The 23429-nt window shown below is 37.4% G+C and overlaps 1 protein-coding gene across 2 annotated transcripts in view; it reads left to right on the top strand.

The window, feature by feature from the left end:
* The window catches only part of adcy2a (adenylate cyclase 2a), a 71702-nt gene that overhangs the window by 15606 nt on the left and 32667 nt on the right, over nucleotides 1-23429 (top strand). For both annotated transcript variants that reach the window (XM_034874428.1, XM_034874427.1), the window contains exon 3: nucleotides 9571-9732. In XM_034874428.1, the coding sequence (XP_034730319.1) occupies nucleotides 9571-9732 (162 nt within the window). The remainder of the gene's footprint in view (nucleotides 1-9570; nucleotides 9733-23429) is intronic.

The following is a 23429-nucleotide window of genomic DNA, read 5'->3' as shown; positions in this document are numbered from 1 at the left end:
GACCTCGAATCTAAGACACTGGTTATCTCCGTGACTTACAACAGTGAGACATTTATTGCCTCTTGGTTAGGCAGCACTAACTAAAGAAACACAGACACAGTTTGAAAGAATCACAGTATTGTTAAATGTGCATATAAGATACATAAATATAATAAGCATGTAAGAATATATGACAAGCAAGATATGAATATATAATAAGCATGAAAGTTATAATATTTTAAGACACTACTACAGAGAAATATGAAATAAAAGACTCATAAAAATGAATTTCTCTGTCAATGGTACTAGCTAGATAATAGCTAGCTACAAAGGTTAGCCTGCAGTCATTGACATCAACTGTCAACGACAACTTTCATTATAACACTTCACTTTAGCATGTATTATTTTGTAAAGCTTATCAAAATAAACAACGGATGTATGTATTTTGACAACCAAGGAGAGTTAATCATTGTGCTACCAGCTAGTTGCTAGCTAGTGCAACTAGCCAAGGTTTGCCTTATTGTTTGTTGCATTTGCGAGATCTTGCAAATGAAACTCGAGTTTGTAAGATCAATGTCGAGATCTTGCAAAAGTGTTTGTCCCCAGTACATTCCCCCCCTCAAAACTGAAAATTACTTCTTTTTTTTTAAACTTTCTTTGGCTGAATTTCTCTTTTGGCCCAAAAATGAAAATTTCTTCGGGGTGTGTAAAATGTTTTTGGTGAAATCAATTTCAGTGCATCCCTCCACAAATCATCTGTTTAAATATAATTTATATATATATTGCTTCCATTCTTTGAAATGTAACACATACAGTAAAATATAACATATGTTTAAATTGTCCTGCAAAATATAATAACCTATGTCTTCAATGTGTCAAGTGAAAGTTCTAATGTCATAAATCTGATGAGGAACATAGGCTGGAAGAGGAGCTGTTGCCTAGCCAGAGTGAGAGGGTAAGGCAATGATATGGAAGAGGATAACCACTGAAGCACCAAGATAACAGACAGTGCTACACTTGGGTAAACATAACCATACATGTTGAAGTGTTGATTATACTGTGATTTGTATAGTGATTCTCAAGTGGTATAGAAAGGTGACTCTAAAAGGTTAAATTGTCCATAGCTCCTTGGTAGCTGAATGGTTCTAGCACATGCCATGTCCCCCTAACAGCCCAGGTTTGATTCAGAGACCTTTGTTACTTGTTGTACACGGTTATAATTTTCAGGCTGCCTCTACATTGTCATCTGTCCAATAAAGTTGAAAACATGCCAACATTTTTTTTTAAAGTTTCTTTAAAACAATTCATAAGCAGCAAGTCATTAATGGAGACCTAAAATGAAACCAATATATAAGCTTTTTATTTAAATAAAATCTGCTGATTGGAGTAGCAGACCACGTGTGGCACTATTTAACACTTTATTGTCTTTAAACGGGCTGTACTTGGCATTCACAACATTAATATAGCAGCGAACAAATATTTGCAATGTCGGGTATAGTGGAGTGACGTCCTCCTGAGCAGAGAATGAAGTAACACTTGGGGGGGCTGGTAGGTAATATGGGTATCTTTGTCTCCTGTGGCTCAGTGGTAGAGCCATGAAAAAACAGTCATTTTTCCGTTTAAGAAGAAGCTGAAGATGAGGGCAGTAATATGTTGTTTGATGTGGAAGCATAGTGCTACCATCGCTTTAATGAGCTCTTCTTACGTCTTGTCCTTTTTCTTTCCTCTGTTACTCACTGTTAAAGATAACCACCCTGGACAGGCCAATGTGCATTATTTACAAATCTACTAGGACATCTTTGTGTAGTCAGTCACCATTTCCAAACAGTTGTAGTGCTTTTTACATAAAAGCTATTACTGAACTTTTCAGAGTGAGACACTGTGGCTCAAAAGAAATAGTGGACATCGTACATTTTCCTCCTACCTAGCAAACCCAAATTCTACTGCAGTACCATTCTTTTGGAAGTATCCCTACCCCTTCCTTATTCTTCCCCAATGCCATTGCATCCTAATAAGCTAACTGGATTTTTTTACTGCAGTAAATAGCATGATTTGTGTAGCTTTAACTACTTCAGATACTACTGGTATATTTCGAGATATATTTCAATACATTTTTGTCTTGGTTTAGACAAAACTAGTAGATTTCCCAGCTGTCCCCCTTATGTTTCTTTTAATCCAGTGGCATGAAGCTAGCTGTCAAAATAGCTATATTAATTCTGTTGACACTCTCCTATATAAACAGGGGGCTGTTTACATTACAAACTGCAATGTCAGTACAGTACACCGTCAGGTAAAATAAATGGCACAGAGGCTCCAGACATTCCCTCAGCAGTGTTGTGCACACCATCCCCCCTCTTCCAGAAATATGCAGTAAACTTTCCATTTTCAAACCTGAAATCAATTGGATGCTTATCCTCTCCCCATAAAGCCCTCTGTGTTTGTTGACAGTGGGGAGATGGGCTTATCTGTGTGGTCCAGCCACTACCCGTCACTGAGAGATGTCAGGACCCTGCCTCATCTGCTCCTTTCCTTCTCTCTGTGACTGTGGATCCCTCCCTGTCTCTGTCACACACATTCACATTCAAAGACACAGGCACACACTCCTTTGTGGTTATACAGCCAACCTCATTAGGACAGAGAATGTGTGGAAAGGGAGTTGGAGTGAAATAAGTGGCCTGCCAGGTTGGAATAGTCAAGAAGATTTAAGGTTTAAGATGTTTACTGTCACTTTGGTTATACGAGTAAGACACATGAGAAAAGCTTATGCTGGGAGGCTCCATTAAAGAAAAACGTTAAGGAAGAAATGTAAGTTTTATTTAAATATTTTAAATAAATTACAATAAAATAAGTCAATAACAAATCTAAGAGGCAATGAAGGAAACCATACATATAAAAAGACAAACTATAATACAATAAACATAGGAAGCAATACATATACTGTATATGGGCTGTACAATTAATTGAATCTTGATTTTTGCTCGATTAAAACGATTATTTTGCCAGGTTCTGTTTTGCAAGAACACTCTGATTTTGTCTTGTGTTCTGAACGATGCGCACATCCGCCCCTCCTGAAGCCATAGATTCTCTCGACAGGCAGGGGGGGCAAGCCGTGTGCATCCACTTGAATTAAAAAACCACACCAGTGTTTGGTGAGCAAAAAAAGGCAAATCCAACTCCATTGTCTTGGAAAAGTTAACGTTAGCTAACCCTGCGGTCCCTCTGCCTGTGCCTCCCTGCTGTAGTAGATGCTGTATTAGCTTACTGTTTAAAACCTTTTTCAGCTTATTGGAGGTGGATAGGCCTACCGCTCACAACAAACAGGAAAAAACATAGTAGTGTTCCCTCAGCATTTAGTTTTTTTGTTAAACTGTATGTAAAATGAGTCAACATGATTATCCTAAGGTGATTTTTTTAACTATTTATTTGTAGGATACAGCTGCAAATAACTTTATAAACACCTTTCTATCCGCTACAATTCTGACCCTCAAAGACCTGTTAGTCTGCCTTCAAAACGTACCCCTCCACTTCATTTATTATCCTAAATTAGATGCACCTGTTTGAGGTTGCTAGCTGCATAAAGACACCTGTCCACCTCATACAATCAGTAAGAATTCAACTACTAACATGGCCAAGACACTAGAGACAAAATTGTACACCTCCACAAGGCTGGAAAGGGCTACGGGGAAATTGCCAAAAAGGTCCACTGTTGGAGCAATCATTAGAAAATGGAAGAAGCTAAACATGATTGTCAAGCTCCCTTGGACTGGAGCTTCATGCAAGATCTCACCTTGTGGGGTCTCAATGATCCTAAGAAAGGTGAGAAATCATCCCAGAACTACATGGGAGGAGCTGGTCAATGACCTGAAAAGAACTGGGACCACAGTTTCCAAGGCTACTGTTGGTAATACACTAAGACTCCATGGCTGGAAATCATGCATGTCAAGGGCCATCTTAAGTTTGCCAAAGACCATTTGGATGATCCAGAGAAGTCATGGGAGAAAGTCATGTGGTCAGATCAGACCAAAATAGAACTTTTTGGTCATAATTCCACTAACTGTGTTTGGAGGAAGAAGAATGATGAGTACCATCCCAAGAACACCATCCCTACTGTGAAGCATGGGGGGGGGGGTAGCATCATGCTTTCTGGGTGTTTTTCTGCACATGGGACAGGGCGACTGCACTGCATTAAGGAGAGGATGACCGGGGCCATTTATTGCGAGATTTTGGGAAAAAACCTCCTCCCCTCAGAGCATTGAAGATGGGTTGAGGCTGGGTCTTCCAACATGACAATGACCCAAAGCACACAGCCAGGATAACCAAGGAGTGGCTCTGTAAGAAGCACATCAAGGTTCTGGCGTGGCTTAGTCAGTCTCCAGACCTAAACCCTATAGAGAATCTTTGGAGGGAGCTCAAACTCTGTTTCTCAGCGACAGCCCAGAAACCTGACTGATCTAGAGAAGATCTGTGTGGAGGAATGGGCCAAAATCCCTTCTGCAATGTGTGCAAACCTGGTGAAAAACTACAGGAAACGTTTGACCTCTGTAATTGCAAAAGAAGGCTACTGTACCAAATTTTAACATTGATTTTCTCAGGTGTTCAAATACTTATTTGCAGCTGTCTCATACAAATAAATAGTAAAAAAAAACATACATTTTGATTTCTGGATTTATTTTTTAGATTATATCTCTCACAGTGGACATACACCTACGATGACAATTTCAGACCCCTCCATGATTTCTAAGTAGGAGAACTTGCAAAATAGGGTGTTAAAATACTTATTTTCCTCACTGTGTATATATATATATATAATGTGTGCCCAGACTGAAAGGTGAAAATTAAAAATCTAGCATGTTTGCTGAATGTTTCTGAACTACTGCATTTAATTCTGCATCTTCATCATAAATTTGTCTTTTTGCTTAGTGAATATAACTTAAAATGAAAATGTCATGTCTTTTTTAGGGTTAAATAGCATACACAAACCACATGCTCACATATACACGCAATTCACACTCACTCTCCCTCCATATTGTAAATCTAGCCTGTAAACTAATCTCTGGCACAGACGGTAGACTAAAAGCCTGATGTAATCTAACACTCCATCTCTATAATTTGTTTTACGAACCCTCCTCAGTGTCATTATCAAGGAATTGATTCATGGGGTAGAAGCAGAGTTGACTGAACCATGATGGACCACAAAAAGCATTGTCTACTTAATTGCCAGAGAGACGGTCCTTATGTGGTTTTCTCAACCATACTGAAGGTAGCCCCTCACTTTTTATTGCTGTATCATGTGTTCAGTAGAACTCAGCAGGTTTCTCTTCCCCTGCAGCCTCTCCATTATCCTTGGTTGGTGTACTTTCATGATTCAGTAGCCGCATTGGATTTCAGAGCATTAATTTAGAAAAAGGCTTTATAGAGTCTAAGCAAATTATGTTGCTGTGCTTGATGACATTTGTCAGCAATTATCTATTATCTCTTGTATTAGGAAGTATGTTAATACTTTTGTATTCTTCTGACATTGTGCATAAATAACACTTTTCTTAATCATCCACAGAGGAGAAAAATGTGGGTTTGTAGGTTTACAATCAATAAATTGTTTACCAGATTATTTCAGTTTAATGTCTATAGCCTTAAACTGGTGGCATTTCTGTTCTGATTCTGCACTTCAACGATTTTTGATTCGTGGTGTGATTTACAGAATTTCTGGCTTAAAAGGGATATGACAAGGTCAAACAAAGAACTGGCTGAAGAAAACTGACAAACATTCTAGTACACATACCATACTGAAAAACCATCACAGCCACTCAAGTACTGTAATTTAAGGTTGTTCTGACTAGGAATCAGGAAAAATCAGGAATACTGCAACCATTACTGTGTCTGCAGTCTCACACCACCCTCAGGATTCGTTCCTTACTAGTCCACGAGTCACCTCTGTTTAGTTTTCTCACCTCTGTTTGAGACCTGACACACATCTCCACAGCTGGTTTTAGTTTTGTTGTTTACGCCACACTAAAAATAACTGACTTGTCATCCTCCTTTTTTTTCCCTGTTTGTCAATGCTGCACTTCTCAGTAAACAGCTTCAGAAATTTGTATTTTGATCCAAACTGCTGTTGCTAGAATTACTGAACTGTGACAATGTAAGAATAAAATAAGCCAAACTAAAGCTTGGTCAAACAGATTAGTTTATATTACATTTATTAAGTGTGGAGTGCTGTAATTCAACTGCAATTTAGACCAGACCAACATTCAGACCAGACTAACTGCTTAAACTATATATAGGATTAGAGTATAAAGTAAGCCACCAACTTAAGTTGGTTCTTTAGCATCCTCGCAGGTGCAAAGCTGGCAGGAGGCGCAAAGGAAAGGAGCTCAAATATTTTTTGTTTGTAAAAACAATCATAGGCAGGGACCCCTGCCATCCTAGAAAAATAAAGCATTACAGACTTGATGAAGAAAATAACTCACATGCACATGCAAGTTGACACCAAGAAAAGGGATCCTGTGTGCTGGCTGAACATTGTGTGCTTTTGCCCAGTGTTCGGACATTTCTTAGGTATGTACATTAAAGGCTTTCATTAACACTATTGTTCCACAGAGCATAGACCTGGGAATTGGCCCGGTTTAGTTTTTATTTCTCAGCTGACCCCAGTGGGCTCCGTTAAAAAAAAAAAAGCAACTAGCTGTCTGGAGGATAATCAGTTGAGATTGTGTGTGTGAGTCCTTGAGAACTGTAACTATACAACTATAACTCTTGTCAGTTCGTTTAAGCCTGTTGTTTTGGTCTGTAGTTCTGGCACATTTAAAGTAAGTTAGCTAGTGATGTTGTTTGTGTTCTTCACCTGTTAGCTAGGTTGCACTTGGCTGTTGATTGGATATAATGGCGATTGTATAACACCCTTGCTCACATTTGTATTTCAGGTGGATTATTTACATGCTACAGTTGCACTGCATTAAGATTATGGAATTAATAGTGGGTTTATTGTTATTTGCTAGCATATATGATTCCTATATGCATTGTGTATGGTAGCCTTTACAATGTTATTTATTTATTTGCAGAACCATACACACAGCATGAGTTACCATTAGTATTGTTTAGGTCATCAATTCCGAATTAAATCTTATTGTCAATACAGTAGGCTAATGTACGTTGCACTTGATGCACCACTACAAGCCAACTCAACAGATTCCAAATCCTCCTTGTCCTTATCTGAGAGAGATGTTTGAGATAGTGGACTATGCATCAAGAATGACTCCTGGCGAATGTGCTGCGTAATTCTAAAATATAGGGAACTTGTTAATTAATGTCTGTTTAGTATTTCAAATTGTATCCTTTATTTTCTTTCCTGAAGCCCTATTTGAGCACACACGCATACATGGAGATTCCTTCAAATGTTAAGGTGAAGATTAAAAAAGAGGAACTGGATCTGTGAGTTTTCACAGAATCACAACTGACTTCATAATTTGCTGCTCAGTCAGAATCTTATTAACCTGGTGTCCCAGTCTCTGTCACAATAATCATATGATCACATGTGATGTTGTAGGCCTTTAAATGGATGGCAGACATCCATTTAAAATATAGCCAATGGCATAAAGAGCCTTTTTCTATGTCCACTGAAGTTTCTCAGCTTGCACTCAAAGAAATTGTCATTTGCAAGTGTTTTACTTTTATACTTTAAGTAAATTTCCAAGCGTGTATTTTGTTACTTTTACTTTGGTAAAAGTAGAAGTACTAATTTAATTTCTTTACTCGAGTATTTTTTAACACAAGTATCTGTACTTCTACTTGAGTACGGAAAGTGAGTACTTTTGCCATCTCTGCCTTTACAGTAGGAACCAAAGCACGTTTCCTCTTTGGCCCCCCTACAGGTTGGATGCAGAATTATCCGTTACTGTTACATTACCAATATTTTTATGTCTCATTCAAATGAGTTAATTAACCACTGAAACGATTTTGGAAACATTATTTGAAGGTACAGTGGGGAGAACAAGTATTTGATTTTCTGCTTACAAAGCATGTAGAGGTCTGTAATTTTATCAAAGGTACACTTCAACTGTGGGAGATCGAATCTAAAGCAAAAGTCCAGAAAATCACATTGTATGATTTTTTAATAATTAGCATTTTATTGCATTTCATAAGCTTTTCTGATGTATGAAATACTTAACTTTTTTGGAACTTAATATTTCGAATAGAAACCTTTGTTTGCAATTACAGAGATCGTACGGTTCCTGTAGTTCTTGAACAGGCTTGCACACACTGCAGCTGGGATTTTGGCCCACTTCTCCATACAGACCTTCTCTAGATCCTTAAGGATTCGGGGCTGTTGCTGGGCAATACAGACTGTCAGCTCCCTCCAAAGATTGGGTTCAGGTCTGGAGACTGGCTAGGCCACTCCAGGACCTTGAGGTTCTTCTTACGGAGCCACTCCTTAGTTGCCCTGGCTGTGTGTTTTGGGTCGTCATGCTGAAAGATGGTGTCAACTGTACAGTAGATCTATAAGAACTGTAGAATATCAAGCTTGTTTTAATATGTCCACCATTGTTTAACAAATTAAGACAATTCAAAGAGCTATATAGATGATCCTGATTAGGCTAATTAGTAAATGTGTCCTACTTTTATCTGCAGTGAAGCAGCAGGAGGTCTGCTAATGCAGAAGACTTACTGTATAACTCATTTGAACACATATTTAACTTAAACATGAATAAAGCAATGTCTTTAAGGCTTAAACAGCTGACCCTTTTATATTTGCTACTATTTAAATTCACTACCATAGAAAGTAGGAGTGTAGAACTCCATCTTAGTCACCCAACCATAAACAGAGGAGGTACTGTTTTTCAGTTGCTTTCTCTCTCTCTCTTGCTTTCCTTTCCTCTTTCCATCTCACTGCCCCCATACCCTAATACCCTAAGCTTTCCAAATGGCCTTGCAAATAACCCAAGCAAGTTAACTGGGACCTGGCCACAGCCTGTGAGAACACTAGCCTCTTTCTATCCATGCACGACAGCAGATGAGCTGCTTTAACTCTGTAGCCAAAGGCATATTTAAGAAGGGGGTGTATGTATTTGTATGTGTGTGTGTGTGGAGCTTGGGTAAAAGGAAAGCATTCTACATGCTACATTAGAGGAGTCAGGTTTGAGGTCTGAGGGATTGTCCCATTTTCTGCTTCTTGTAATCAAGGGAGCTTAGTTAAGAAGCTAAAAATGTTAAAATGGATCAACTGTTAAGTGCCCAACACTGTAATAGGACTAAGTGTCCAACCCATATGTAGTCCTTCTACCTTTTTCTCTTTTGTAATTTAGTGTTTAGCTTTATCATTTATCTCCCAGAGCCTGCCTAAATTTTATATACATTATTTATTTTTTGATGCCACTAATATAGCTGTTCATAAATAAACTTCACTTTGGCAAGCAGTGTTGGTGGTGATCAGACTTGGGGATCATGTTCTTTTTTTGCCCACAGGACTGTCAACACTAATTTTATTTCCGTCTATTTTCTTTTCTTGTGCACCCATCTCTCTCACTCTCTTTCTCATTATGTTTTTTTCTCGCTTTCCTCTGCAGGTGTGTCATAAGTGTGTTTCTTTTTCCACAGGTGTCATTCTTCCTGTTCATTGTGTTTGTGGTTTACACCATGCTGCCGTTCTCTATGCGGGAAGCCATCATCTCCAGCGTCCTGACCTCCGCCTCACACACCATTGTGTTGAGTGTCTGCCTGTCCACCACAGCTGATCACATGGAACCAATACTATGGCAGGTAAGTTGATCAAGCACACATTTGGGTAAATAATAGGAGACACATTGATATAATATACAACATAGAATATCAACAAATTATGCACACGTTATTGAACTTAATGGAATTAGTTTGTATATTAATCAATATTATTTGACAAATGTATAATTGTGTCAGAGAGGGAGACTTAAGTCTGAGACTCGCACTCAACTAGCACTTAAGTTGCACAAACAGCTGACTTCATACTTGACTTGCCACTCCACCCAAAATACTTCAGACTTGACTTGAGCTTCAATATAAGTCAACAACCTGTTTTACTGCAATTATTGCATTTTAAATCTAAATTCATTCATGTATTTATTTTCTTTTATTGGCCCATAAACAGTGGGGAGAACAAGTATTGTATGATACATTGCTGATTTTGCAGGTTTTCCAACTTACAAAGCATGTAGAGTCATGTACTGTCATTTTTATTACAGGTGCACTTCAACTGTGAGAGACAAACAAAAATCCAGAAAATCACATTGTATGATCTTATTGCATGACATAAGTATTTGATACATCAGAAAAGCAGAAATGTTTATATTTGGTACAGAAACCTTTGTTTGCAATTACAGAGATCATACGTTTCCTGTAGTTCTTGACCAGGTTTGCACACCCTGCAGCAGGGATTTTGGTCCACTCCTCCATACAGACCTATTGTAGATCCTTCAGGTTTCGGGGCTTTTGCTGGGTAATACAGACTGTCAGCTCCCTCCCAAAGAATTTCTATTGGGTTCAGGTCTGGAGACTGGCTAGGCCACTCCAGGACCTTGAGATGCTTCTTAAGGAGCCACCCCTTAGTTGCACTGGCTTGTTGTCATGCTGGAAGACCCAGCCACAACCCATCTTCAATGCTCTTACTGAGGGGAGGAGGTTGGCCAAGATCTTGCGATACATGGCCCTGTCCATCCTCCCCACAACACGGTACAGTTGTCCTGTCCCCTTTGCAGAAAAGCATCCCCAAAGAATGATGTTTCCACCTCCATGCTTCATTGTTGGAATGGTGTTGGAAGGGTTGTACTCACCCTCCTTCTTCCAAACATGGCGAGTGGAGTTTAGACCAAAAAGCTCTATTTTTGACTTATCAGACCCCATGACCTTAGATTCCGTCTCTCACAGTTGAATTGTACCTTTGATTAAAACTACAGACCTCTACATGCTTTCTAAGTAGGAAAACCTGCAAAATCGGCAGTGTATCAAATACTTGTTCTCCCCACTGTACGTTGGGGAAACTTATATGACAAGCTGCATGTCCCCTATATGTGCGCACACTCACATATAAAAAAAAGAAATGCATTGACGACAACAACACCAAGTCCTCCTGGAGTAGTGCCTTTTGTCATTAGTTGTGCTCTCAATAACTATGTAAACAGTGGCAGTAAGCAAACAGCTACATGCAAGGTATGTGGCACCAAGAGAAATAATGCCGGATCAACAACGTCAAACTTTATCAGGCATCTCAAAATGCACCCAGACAGGTCAGTCACTTGCAATATGAAAAAGACGTTACATGTAGCGTATATCGTTACAGGTAACAAGCCAACCATCGCCAAGGGATCTTGCTAATGCTGGGAACAGGCAAATTGTATCTTTATAGTTAGTGGCTGCTGAGGCTCAGACATCAATTGCGCACAGGAGGGGGGGACGCACGGATCAGTCTCCCCGGGAACAGGTGTCGGGTGAGAAAACATATGTGATGTGTAATTGATCCCGTGGATGATTTGTAGACTAAGTGAGCAACCTATACCCGGTCCACCAAACAGTGGACTGTCTTGAATGTCTTAATTCTGCACATATTTCTGTTACTGTAGTCATATTTACTATTTCATTATTTCATCCATGTGTGGCGTAGCGGATCTGTGCGCACGGTTACCTTCCGTGAAGACGCTGGCCTCACTTACCTCTCCTCGGAATAGTTGGATCCATATGAAGTGACAGACTTAGGTTAATATTTCCCCAGGTCCGAGGGCTAGAGGGATGTGTTAAGAACAACTGATTTTGATACTGTACTGTATGGACGGTAGCTACAGGACAGGCTTTGAATTCATAAGATTTAACAATACAGCGTTAGGGACCGATCAAGTGGCCAGAGACTTGAGACTTGACTTAAACTTGCCCCTCAAAGACTTTAGACTTGACTTGGACTCAAGCTCGAAGACTTGAGACTTGATTCGGACTTTCAAAAAATGACTTTTGAACATCTCTGAATTGTGTGTCACAACAGAAATATTTATTTATTGCCGAGAGTTAGATGAGATTACTACCACTCTACAGTTCCCAGAACACACTGCTTTCCAGTAGATACTTAAGGGGCCAAGGTTATAGTCGTTAACTAGGTGGGGAAAAAAGTAAAACAAGGCATTACAAGAAACCATAACTAACTTTCAGTCAGGATCGCTAGATGGATTTAATCATTTATTGCAACTAATGGAAATACAGTTATACATGGCTCTGTTCTGATGATCCCTGATCAGCCAAATCACATGCTAAGATGACACAGGGAGCACGCTGCTGAGACAGCCCTTTTACTTATCAGAACTTCCATTTATTTTGATGTTCCTCGTTCTGTTGTGACAATAAAACAAATTATATTATTTTAGTGAGAACTCATAAATAACTACAAATTATCAATGTTAGGGAAATCTTTTTTTTTTTAAATATATATTGGAGTATTGGATTTTTAATTAACCAAATATTTGTCAGTATCAGTATCGACCTAAAAATCCTTTGTTGGTCGAGCTCTAATTATGATATAATACATCATAATTAGATATAATATAATATTAGATATAAAATGATATTTAGATAAAAAAGTGACTTGCAGTGGAAGGTGGTGAAATATGTGGTCAGTTTTTTTTAAAGGGAAAGACAGGGTATGGATATATGGGTACAGAGCCAGGCAGGATGACAGAGGCAACCATAGGACAGAGAACCATACAGGTGTGCTTTCTCCGGCGACCTGCTAGCTGCTGGTTAGTAATACTTTGGAACACCAAAAACAGGAGGAAGCGTGGTTTAATGTGTATTGATGCTGGGAGGTCTACGCAACTCTGTGAGTCGATTGACTGCAACAAGTTTGCCACTTCACTCAAACCAAAGTTAAAAACACCTAATGATGTATGTGTTCTCTAGTCTTTTGGCAATTTAGTTTTTTTCCTTGAAAACGTCACTTACACATTCTGCACTTACTGCGGAGTCTTGTGTAGACTCTGTAGACACATTTGTGCTCATCATATGTACATTTTATGTTCAGGTGTTATTTTTAGATACATTGTATGTGTATATTACTAAAATTGTATTAGGCTTTTAGTGCGTAATAATTACACAATACTTTTCTGGCTTTTTTTAATCTTGCCCCTGACAAATAACCCATATTACTAAAAAAGTCTAAAACTAACACTAAAACCGATAAAAAAACTAAACCAAAACTAAGCATTTTTCAAAAAAATAAGCCAGCAGACCGCTTTAAAATCTGATTAAAACTAAACTGAATTTGAAAACAGTCTGAACAAAATAAAAAAATATATAAACTGATAAAAAATGGAAAACTATAATAACCCTGGGAGATGCTCACTGTACTTGAAGCAACAAACATACATGATGCTGTTTTGTACTCTAAACAGCAATCCTGCTGCTAGACAGAGATGCAAGTTAGGTTTTCTGCCGGGGGTCTTATGAAACATTATAAACATACCCTGTATGTCACTTTATGATCATCAGCTTTTTTTGATACCTTTTGAGCTTTATATATTGTTACAGGTAGACAAAGCCACCCCATATTATCCATAATTGATGGGAAGTGCGGCCACTCTAGTGTTTTTTATTTTTATTATCAAGATTGAACCTTAATGAAATTGTATTTGCTTTCCAGACATTTAATGTTTCCCCATTCTGCTCATTTCTGGTCATTTTAAACACATAGTCTGTATTCTTAGGAAACAACAAATGCGACCTTTAAACTAAAACTGATTTAGCATAGCAGGTAAGCGATAGAAATTCTGATGTTTGACTGTTTTTTATACTTTATTAGGAGGTCACCCTATTTCCAGCAGTATTGCTGTTTCAAGCGCAAAATGTTCAGTCAGGATATGCTGGGAAAGACAAAGAAATAAGTATCATGAAACCAGTTATCTGGCTAATGTAAACTTTTATTCATTTGAGCTTATTCAAAGCTGATTTCAAAAGTCAATGATTGCAAATACACATATGGCTAATTCCAACTAATAGATAAAAGATACAACATTAGTTTAGAACAACCTCAGTGGTAATCATAGATTTCAAAGTCCAGCGTGCAATTTAACGTTTCACAGCTACAAAGGGCATTTCTAGCATACAAAAGGCCTAGTAATTATTATTATACTATGTTCTCATCTCAGCCATGAACTACATGTAAATTGCTCTTCGCTACGACTTTTTTGTGTATTGCTGTTTGTTAGCCTCGATGCTCAATCACAGTCTGGGTAAATTGTCAGTTGTTGTTTCTACACAACAAAGAATTTATTATAAATTGTTATTCATCTTAATGGTAAAATTTCCTATCATGCATTATGACTGTCATTCTAACATTTTTTGCAGGCATCGCTAAATTATTGATATCCTGTGTTCAGCATTCCAACTTTTGGACAATAAAAGGTTAAAAGAACTTCCAAAGCCTCTCTGAGCATGACGGCAACAATAACAATCAACAAACAAATTTCCTTTTAAAGAATAAATCAAAAGGATCAATTATAGCCCAGTATTCAAAATACATACTGTCCCTCAGATAACAGGAACACATGTGCTCATATAACATAACGCACATAATTGTACTCAGTGTACTGTATTCCCTACTTCTGTGAACTCTGCCGTGATGGCCTGTTATTTGGTCTACTTATCTTTAATGTGTAACTGAAGCATGGGCATGCTGGCATCTGGGCAGCCTGGGGCTGTACGTTACATGGTCACTATCTGTCACCCCCAGTTGCGCATCATGTCAGTTTGGATATCTGCCAGAAAGGAATGTCCTTTAAGAAAATCTCCCTTGTAGAAAAATTGGATAGTTTCAGTAAGTGTGAAAGCATAAAAAGGATGTTCTGAAAAATGAATTACTTCCAGCTTGAATTATGGACAATTAATTATTGAGCTATTTCCATCAGTAAAATATTTATTGGCAAAACAAATGTTTTTTTGGTCTCCAATAATACATGGTAAAATGTGGTTCTCACATAATTTATGTGACTCATTTATTTCTGAGATTAATTTAATTGGAAATGTTTGCATCATACATAGAGCCTTTTGCACTTCACGCAAATGAACCCCATGACGGACGGAGGAAGAGCTACGCTTCAGGCCGACAAGCCAAACCATACATGTATGTTTGTGTTTGTGTTCTCACATACACAATCTGCAGAGTAATCCTCACCAACACAACCATGAGTAGGTATTGCCTTTCTGTTTTAAAGGACTGATAAATAATAATAAAAGTATCTTCACCAGCTAACTGCCATGCTAACCAGCAGTTCCTGCCAACAGGTCAACCCGATGATGACCCACCCACATAGCTAACGATCATCGGTAATTCACTGACCTAGCTAGCTACATATATCCCAAAAAGAAAGCTGTTCCCTTGATCATTTAACTTAACACACATACAAAAATATTGGTTAAATTAAAGATGACATGGCACTGAAACTAGCTTCAAAAATGTGTAAAAGAAAACAAGTTAAATGCGGGTCTGCATATTTACTGCACTGATTAACGTATGATAAATAATTAAAGACTGCACTTCCCAAAGCCTAGATGCGTCCAGGCATCCATTTTAAAGTAGCAGTGGCACACCCAGTGAACAAGGTTATGTGGGTAGCCCCGACCGACCGTGTCTTCCAAAAACATAGGCTACGTGTTATATAAATCTTTACTTAAGTAAAGAATAGATGTTAATACAAGATAAACCTTAGAGTGGTGTCTTATCTTTGCCATAATGAGATACCATCCCTGCAGTTAGCGCAGCATCACGTACCTGTAACCCAACCAGCTACAAAGAACTGGTAAAGCATCCAGACTTCAAAAGCTTTGAGATCAGCACCAGTGTATGGGGATACAAACCACTATGCGTTCACCACATAGTGGTACAGATCGTGTGGACTGAAGTCGGAGGGAGGAAGAAGGTAAGGGTCGGTATCCAATCCTGCTATCGCCCACTTCTCAAAATACTCTTCTTTGTGAGCACCTACCAGATGCCCTACCTCGACCGATAACGGCCCAACAACGTGTTGTTCAATAGAAGAAGCCATAAAGAAAAATATAGTATTATTATTATTTTTATTATTAAAGTTTTTTTAGTGTTACTTATATTGAACCAATTAATAATTCATCTTTCTGCTCATCTACTACACTGTTTAGCTTGTGCTTCTGGTGATTCTGCCATCCGTCATGGATTCATCACATTGTAATGGTCACATATTTGCAAAGGGTCTATACTAAAAGTTGGTAGTCTTTAATCAAAAATAAGTCACAACAGCAGTTCAATTATAGTTTTGTATTTCATTTCTGTGCCATTAATTTGAGAGGGTGATGTCTATATATTCTTTTATAGTTGTAGAAAGGCTTTCTAGTTAGTGTATACTGTATATATATATATATATATATATATATATAAAATGTTTGTGGGAAATATAGAGGGACTGTAAATGGCAGGAAGAAAACCAAACACTTTAAATTGGACTGAATTGAAATAAAGTGTAATGCATTTTGATTGATTTGATAATGAAGATAATTGCCAGTGACCATTTTCTTTTATCTGAAAGATGACTGTGACAGGCATATTAGGAAGGGATTCCTAATATTTTGTACAGTCTGTGTGTGTCAAGTTGCAAAGGAATTGTAGGAGAAGACAGATTGCTGCTCAATTGGCAGTCAAGATGGCCTGCTGGGCTAGAAGTGGCATTGCCAATTAACAAAATGCCCACTAGTAAACACAGACTCTGCCAAATCCTGGCAGCTTTAGGTTTCCAGACACATTTTATTTGTTAATCAATGACAGTCATGTTGTTTTCTGTTATCAGTTTGACTGGCCAAGTCGTTTTTATTGTGATTATAACAGGGTATGCATTAGGCATAATGTATTATGCTACAAATACAATATGTGTGGACAATATGTGAAGTGAAGTGCAACATGCATGACCTAAAAAATGGGTCCACACAGTACATTTTAAATTATGCCCTTAATGCACATTCCAGACGGCTGCAGTCTCTGCATACATTTGCTAAAAGACCGAAAGCCAAACCATTAAATCACTTAAAACTAGTTTTACAAAGCAGAAAGTTGATGAAAATAAATTGACAGTGATGATACGTGACCTTTCTTCTATACAGGAGTTTAAAAGCACAATTTTGAAACGATTCAAGCTTGTTCCTCTTTTCTTTTTTGCATCTGTCACTAGTACTTTTAACACACAAGTACATTCGGTGTGCCATGAAAACAGCACCCTGAGTGCTATAGCTCCTAAAGGGGAGAAGTGAATCCAATATCCTGATGTTTACTCATTTCTACACGTGTAGTAATGGGACTTATGTCTTGACTAACAGTATGTGTGATTATAATGGCAGATTAAGATTATCTTCAATCATACCAATGGAAACATAAAGTGCTTTATTTCTCTGCTTACTTTACTTTTAATGTTTCTGAAACTGTATTTTTTTATCATGATTATAAATGACCTGTAACAGCAAACAAGACTAACAGTGAAAAGAACGCTATTTTTATATAGGTTTTTATTAATGCCGTTGCTCAGGTCCTTTACTTGTGTAAAGCATTCCTGGGTTTCATTAAATGCGCTATTTGTTGCTACCATTAACTCTTAATGCTTTGGCTCGTGAGAAAGAGACAGTGATAACTTTACCCGGTTTAGATAACGATACATCCAGGCTAAGTTACCGTATGCAACACTTGTAATGCAATGATGCATGTAACAATAAATGATTGTAAATGATTTAGATGATGAGTCTGGGCAAGACATTAATCGTAACCTCTAGTTTGCATGACCTTCCGGCAATGGTATCTCAATTTTACAGAACCGCAAAAAAAAATAGATCTTTACGACAGAAGGTGTCAAAGTGTCCGCTAGAATCAACACAAACTGAAAGTTACAAACCACTTTAAGGAAAACAGCTGAATAAACCTCTTATGGATATTAAAATAGCATATTTTTGCTCAAGTACATCACAAATGCCACTGTGAAGGAACAGTTTGACATTTCGGGAAATATGCCCATTTGCTTTCTTGCCAAGAGTTGGATAAGAAAATCCACCACTTGTCTGTAGAGTAAATGTGAAGCTATCTCCTGAAGTGTCTCTGCTGATTGCCCGGTAACCTCACGTGACAATACAACCGAAGAGGTGATTGTGCCTCGTAAAACCAAAACATATTGTTTACACACTTTGGATTATGAGCAAATGAGACAAGCCGTTTCCATTCTTCATGCTGAGCTCAGCTAACTGGCTGCTGACTACATAATTACCATTTATAGACATGTGAGTGTTATCAATATTCTCAGCATTAAGTAAATGTGTGTTTATTGTGTATGTTTGATTTTTTTTTATTTTATATCATTTAAATATTTCACACTCACTGAGCAATTTGTAGAACAAGAAAACAACACTCTATCCTACCAGAGTTTTGTAAATGTCAGCCATTAAATGTTCACAGTTGCGCATTACTCTAGTGTCCATACAAACTGCCAAGGAGGCATTAAGTGAGAGGCAACTATGCTGACATCTCCCCTTTGCCAAGTCCGTTAAACTTTACAGTGCTGGCTCAGTGCAGTCTTAACTTAGTTAATTCGTTGAAGAGGTGAAAGCCCCATGTTGGGTCCAGATTTACTTTCGTGTAATACTTACTTTAAGAAATATTTAATTACTTTTTCCATTCCTTTCCTGCATGGTGTGAACATCAGTAATTTATTGTTACAATATTATATTGGTATTTTCCTAAAACTATTTTTCTTGGCTACAAAAACACAGGAAGAATGATCTGGCTACTTGATATAAGAATATACTTAGTCTTTTAGTATAGTAGTCAAATGCTCTTTAGGGATAAAACATGTTTTATGTAAGAAAGGTCAAGTGTTTTGGAATATTCCAAATATCCAAACTGATGCTAAACTCAGTGTTGTAGATAGTCTATAGAAATTTCAATATTTTCCCTCTGTATTTTTATATCCTAAACTAACCTCTAAGACCTAAAACAACCTTCATTTGTATTCTTTGTTATAACATTTTGAGTGTAAAATCACCCATAATTTATTGCAGTACTCACACTCTTTTTAAGCGTCATCTAATAAAATGACACATTGACTCTTAGCGGTAGCAGCTGTTGCATAATCCATGCATTACCTGTTTAAGGGGAAGTTAGGTTTTATCTGAATCCAAATGAAAGTATCAACCTTTGCTTACATGATATTTAACTTTAATTTGTTTCTCTTTTCTTTTTTTTTTTAAATTTGAATATCTAGCTTAGAATGAATCATGTAGCCCCCCATCATCACATAGACTTCACCCTACCTAGAGTTTGGACGGTTGGTTTTGGATGGCGCAGTGGATAAAACACATGCCTTTGGTGTGGTGGATCTGAGTTCAATTCCAACTGCGATACATAAACCAGTATGTCCCTGAGCAAGACACTTTAACTCCTAGGTGCTCCACAGGGGTGGCCTCTAAAATATATAGCAATAAGTTGCTTTGGATAAAAGAGTAGCTTAATTATGTAATGTAGCATGTCATGTTTATTAGTTAGACCAATAGCTGGTTTGATGTGCATTGAGAGATGATTTTATGGAAAGTACCCCATGCTAATTTCTAGGTATGGTGAAGGGTGTGATGATATGGGAGTATTTAAATTCCAAAGGCCAAGGAAACTTTATCAGGATGCATAGTAGCTTGGATCCATGAAATAACAGGACTTTAAAAATAAAACTCTGCCTGCCTCTAGGGGGATTTAACATAGGGGTGTGTATACTTATGCACCCTGTATTTTAAGGAAGAACATTTATTTATTTATGAGACATTATTCATTCACAACGAAAATTGGTGTCTTTAAAGGTTGGATTGTTCCTTATTCATTTAAATTAAGGCATTAAGATCAATTTCCAAAAGATGAATATTTTATTCTTCTTTTTTTTTGTCGAGTTTAGCATGTGATCATAAACTTATGAGCAGCACTGTATAATAGCCCAAATAGGGCTTGTCTTTCTGATTTCGATAATCCCAGAATTCACCAGTGGGGCTCAAAGCCTTTTAGAGGCCATCCTCACCTAACTCCACTGTTAAATGTAATTGGGTACCAGCGATGTACGTATGATGCACACAGCTGACCTTTGAGATGGCCTGAATTGCTTTCAGTGTCTTGTCTAACAGATGTCAGATAATAGAGTAGCTCCCAGGTCTAACTGAATGCAGTCATGTAACAACACACTTTACACATGGGTGACTGAGGGGTTTGTCAAAACTAACTGAAACTACTGAAACTACATATGTTTCTGCTTTCTGGACTATGATATAAAATAGCATATGCTTTTGATTACTAAAAGAAGATAAACTCAGTACAGTAGAGAAATGCGCCCATTTATCTTTGCATTCTGATGTCAAGTATTGCCAAGGCAATCTTATGTGTCCACAGGAAGTATCAAGTCACACTTCACTAGTGAGAACCGGCTCCTTGAAAGCAGTGAGTAAATTGTCTCGGCTGTCCCAAACAATTATTTTTAAAACGATTAATCTAGCAATTTTTTTTTTTTGATTAGTCGACTAATCTAATGATTAATTTTTCAGTTAGTGATTATTTTCCCATTGCTTAATTATTAACAATTTACAAAAAACACATTTCAATAAGGTTCCAAGCTCTTTTGCAACCTGAAGCCAGATGAGGGCTATAAAACCCACATTAAAATAAAGTCTCTTTCAGGAGGAATACAAAAATAAAAACAGTAAAAAACTAAGTGAGTAAAGTAAACAGAGCAAGTGCAAAAAGGGTAGCTTGTATTTGTGTTTTTTAACAGTAGTAGTAGGTACAATAATGAATAAGCTCTTGTTTAACATCCAAGCTCCCTTTTAATGTCACGGTAGAAAGTGCAATTTTACCAACATATGAAATCAGATGTTACAAATAAATACAACAATAAAACAAATTCACCTTTCAAGTCAGTTTCAGGAGGAATACTACTTATAAAAACTTGCAAATAAAAAAACTGTTTTTTTTTTAACATAGCAATATTTAAACCCAACAATTTTTTAATACATGGGCTGTTACAAGTGACGTTATAAAGGACTTGTGAGCTATCTGAAACAATCTGGACTGGTTGCGGAATTATTGAAGACAGTGCTACAGATTGAGAGACACAGTTTACCACACACTCAAGTCAGTGCAGGACATAATGTATACGAGGGAGCTATGTGAGAAGCTGGAGAGGCATAGGTGAGCAGAACTTAAGGGGTTTTGCTGCTGTTATCTTGACTCAGGGAAAAAATATACAGTCACAAATTAAGCCAGGCTTGGAAATGTAATGCCTTTAATCTAGAGACAATCTCTAATACAATAATAGTCTTTGAAAATGTGCATAGAGGAGATAATATATTCAGTGCATAGCAAATACAGTGAAAAGATGTGAACGTAAACCAAGCCGGCAGACCTCATATGCACATAGTCTCTGCCCCTGATGTTTGCTTTTGTCAAATGTAAAGGAGAAACCGGTACATTTATCTAATCTATTTAGAACAACATTTAAAGCACAAAGTGTGAACATAATAATTAGATGCTGTTTTATGTGTTTCCAGTGTGGGTATCTGTACTCATAGTTGAAGTTATTGCTTCTTATAATTATTGATTGTGCATTATTATATAGATGTTATGAACAAGTAATTGAACTGTGCTTATAGAACAACAGAAAGCGTCATGACTACTGTTAGTGAAATAATCTTTTTTAAGATGCAATGGGAGAGAACCATTAAATTGTCCATTTACGAAATATTGAGCGCAAGGTTATTAGGGCCCCTTGGTCTATATACCTTCACTTGTCATCACTGGACCACATCCTATCATAATAGCTCCTGTAATGGGGCTTTCTGTGTAGTGCTGCAATGAGGGATGCATTAAATGTGACTGAAGGTAAAGAATGGTTTTGAAATTAAAATAAACAGAATAGACTGCACTTCTCACAGTTTGCCCTTTTGTGGTTATTCTGAAGAGCTTTGGTTGGTGTCATATTTAACATGTTGTATTCTCTGCTTTTAGTGGGATATTGACTGAAAAAGGGGGATAGCATACAAGATGAGTTCCACACATGCAGGGGCAATACAATAGTTATCTTTATATTTTGTTTTTTGATGTCAGCCTTTTCTATTTACCCATTACTTATGGTAAACTACTGAATACAATACAGCATAATTGTAAGCATTACTTACAGAATGTGCCATGAATACATAATTGACTCATTTTATCTGTTGAACAAATAGTCTGGCTTGATAATGTGAATGCAAAACTGAAAGTGTACAGCTGTTGTGTGTAATTCTGAGTTCTGTGTAAACATGCTAACATTTACAGATCAGCATGTTAAGTTTAAATAATGCTGAAGAAGTACCAAATGTGGAAATATTACTGTCTTGTTGTAAGGCGAGCTTTATAGCTTTCAGCAATTAGAAAACTACAAATGCCATTGTTTCAATTAAACTTGATCAAAGTTGGGAGATCGCAGAGTTCACAAGGCCGTCCAGTAGTAATCTCATCATGGAGTGTCAGATTTCAAACGTTTGCTCTAGATATTCTTTACTAAACTGAGTTTGGTTGTTTTAATGAAGTTTTGCCTAGTCATTAGTAAAACTACTTGATTACTATAAATATATGTAAAGCATGAGTATGATTAACAACAGCTTCATCACTTGAGCCATGCCATGGTCAAATAGAGGCTGTAGTGTGTTTTTGTTGTTGTTGTTGCGATAACACTAATTAAGAAACAGATGGACGATGAACATGGACCCAAGGGAAAGTCTATATAGACACAAAGTGTGGACACACCATTAGTCACTGGGTATATATATATATATGTACACTAACGGTCAAAAGTTTGGGGTCACTCACAAAATTCCATTGGACTACATTATAGAAAGAATCCCAGCTGAGATCAGTTGCCTTGTTTTTTTTAACCAGGGCAGCAGTTTCCAGATTACATTATGTGCTTACATACTTGCAAAAGGGTTGTTTAATGTTTTCTTAGTTAGTTTTTTTAAATAATATCAGATTAGTAAACAAAATGAGCCTTTGGAACATTGGATGAATGGTTGCTGATAATGGGAAATGTAGATATTGCATTAAAGATCAGCCACGCACCCAGATCAGCTGGTATCCTGTCTAAAATTGAGTGAAATGGAAATTTGTAAGTGACCCCAAACTTTTGACCGGTAGTGTATGTTTTAAAAAACAATTTTTTTAGCAGGGTATAAGAAGAAAGATTATTCAAGGTGCTTATTCTTTAAATAACTGATTCACACGAAAATTATGTAAGCTGTATTGTTTATGTATGCCACATTGCCCTTATAGTAAACACAGTTCTGTGTGCGGGGCTGGATGTTGACATCATTGCAGAATCTCAGTTCCAGGGCCTAGTACCCATTAGGAAAAGCGTTTGTCCTATTTCTGACTTAAGAGG

This window comes from Etheostoma cragini, chromosome 6 (assembly GCF_013103735.1).
Source record: "Etheostoma cragini isolate CJK2018 chromosome 6, CSU_Ecrag_1.0, whole genome shotgun sequence".
NCBI lineage: Eukaryota > Metazoa > Chordata > Actinopteri > Perciformes > Percidae > Etheostoma > Etheostoma cragini.
This window is presented reverse-complemented; position numbering and strand designations above follow the sequence as displayed.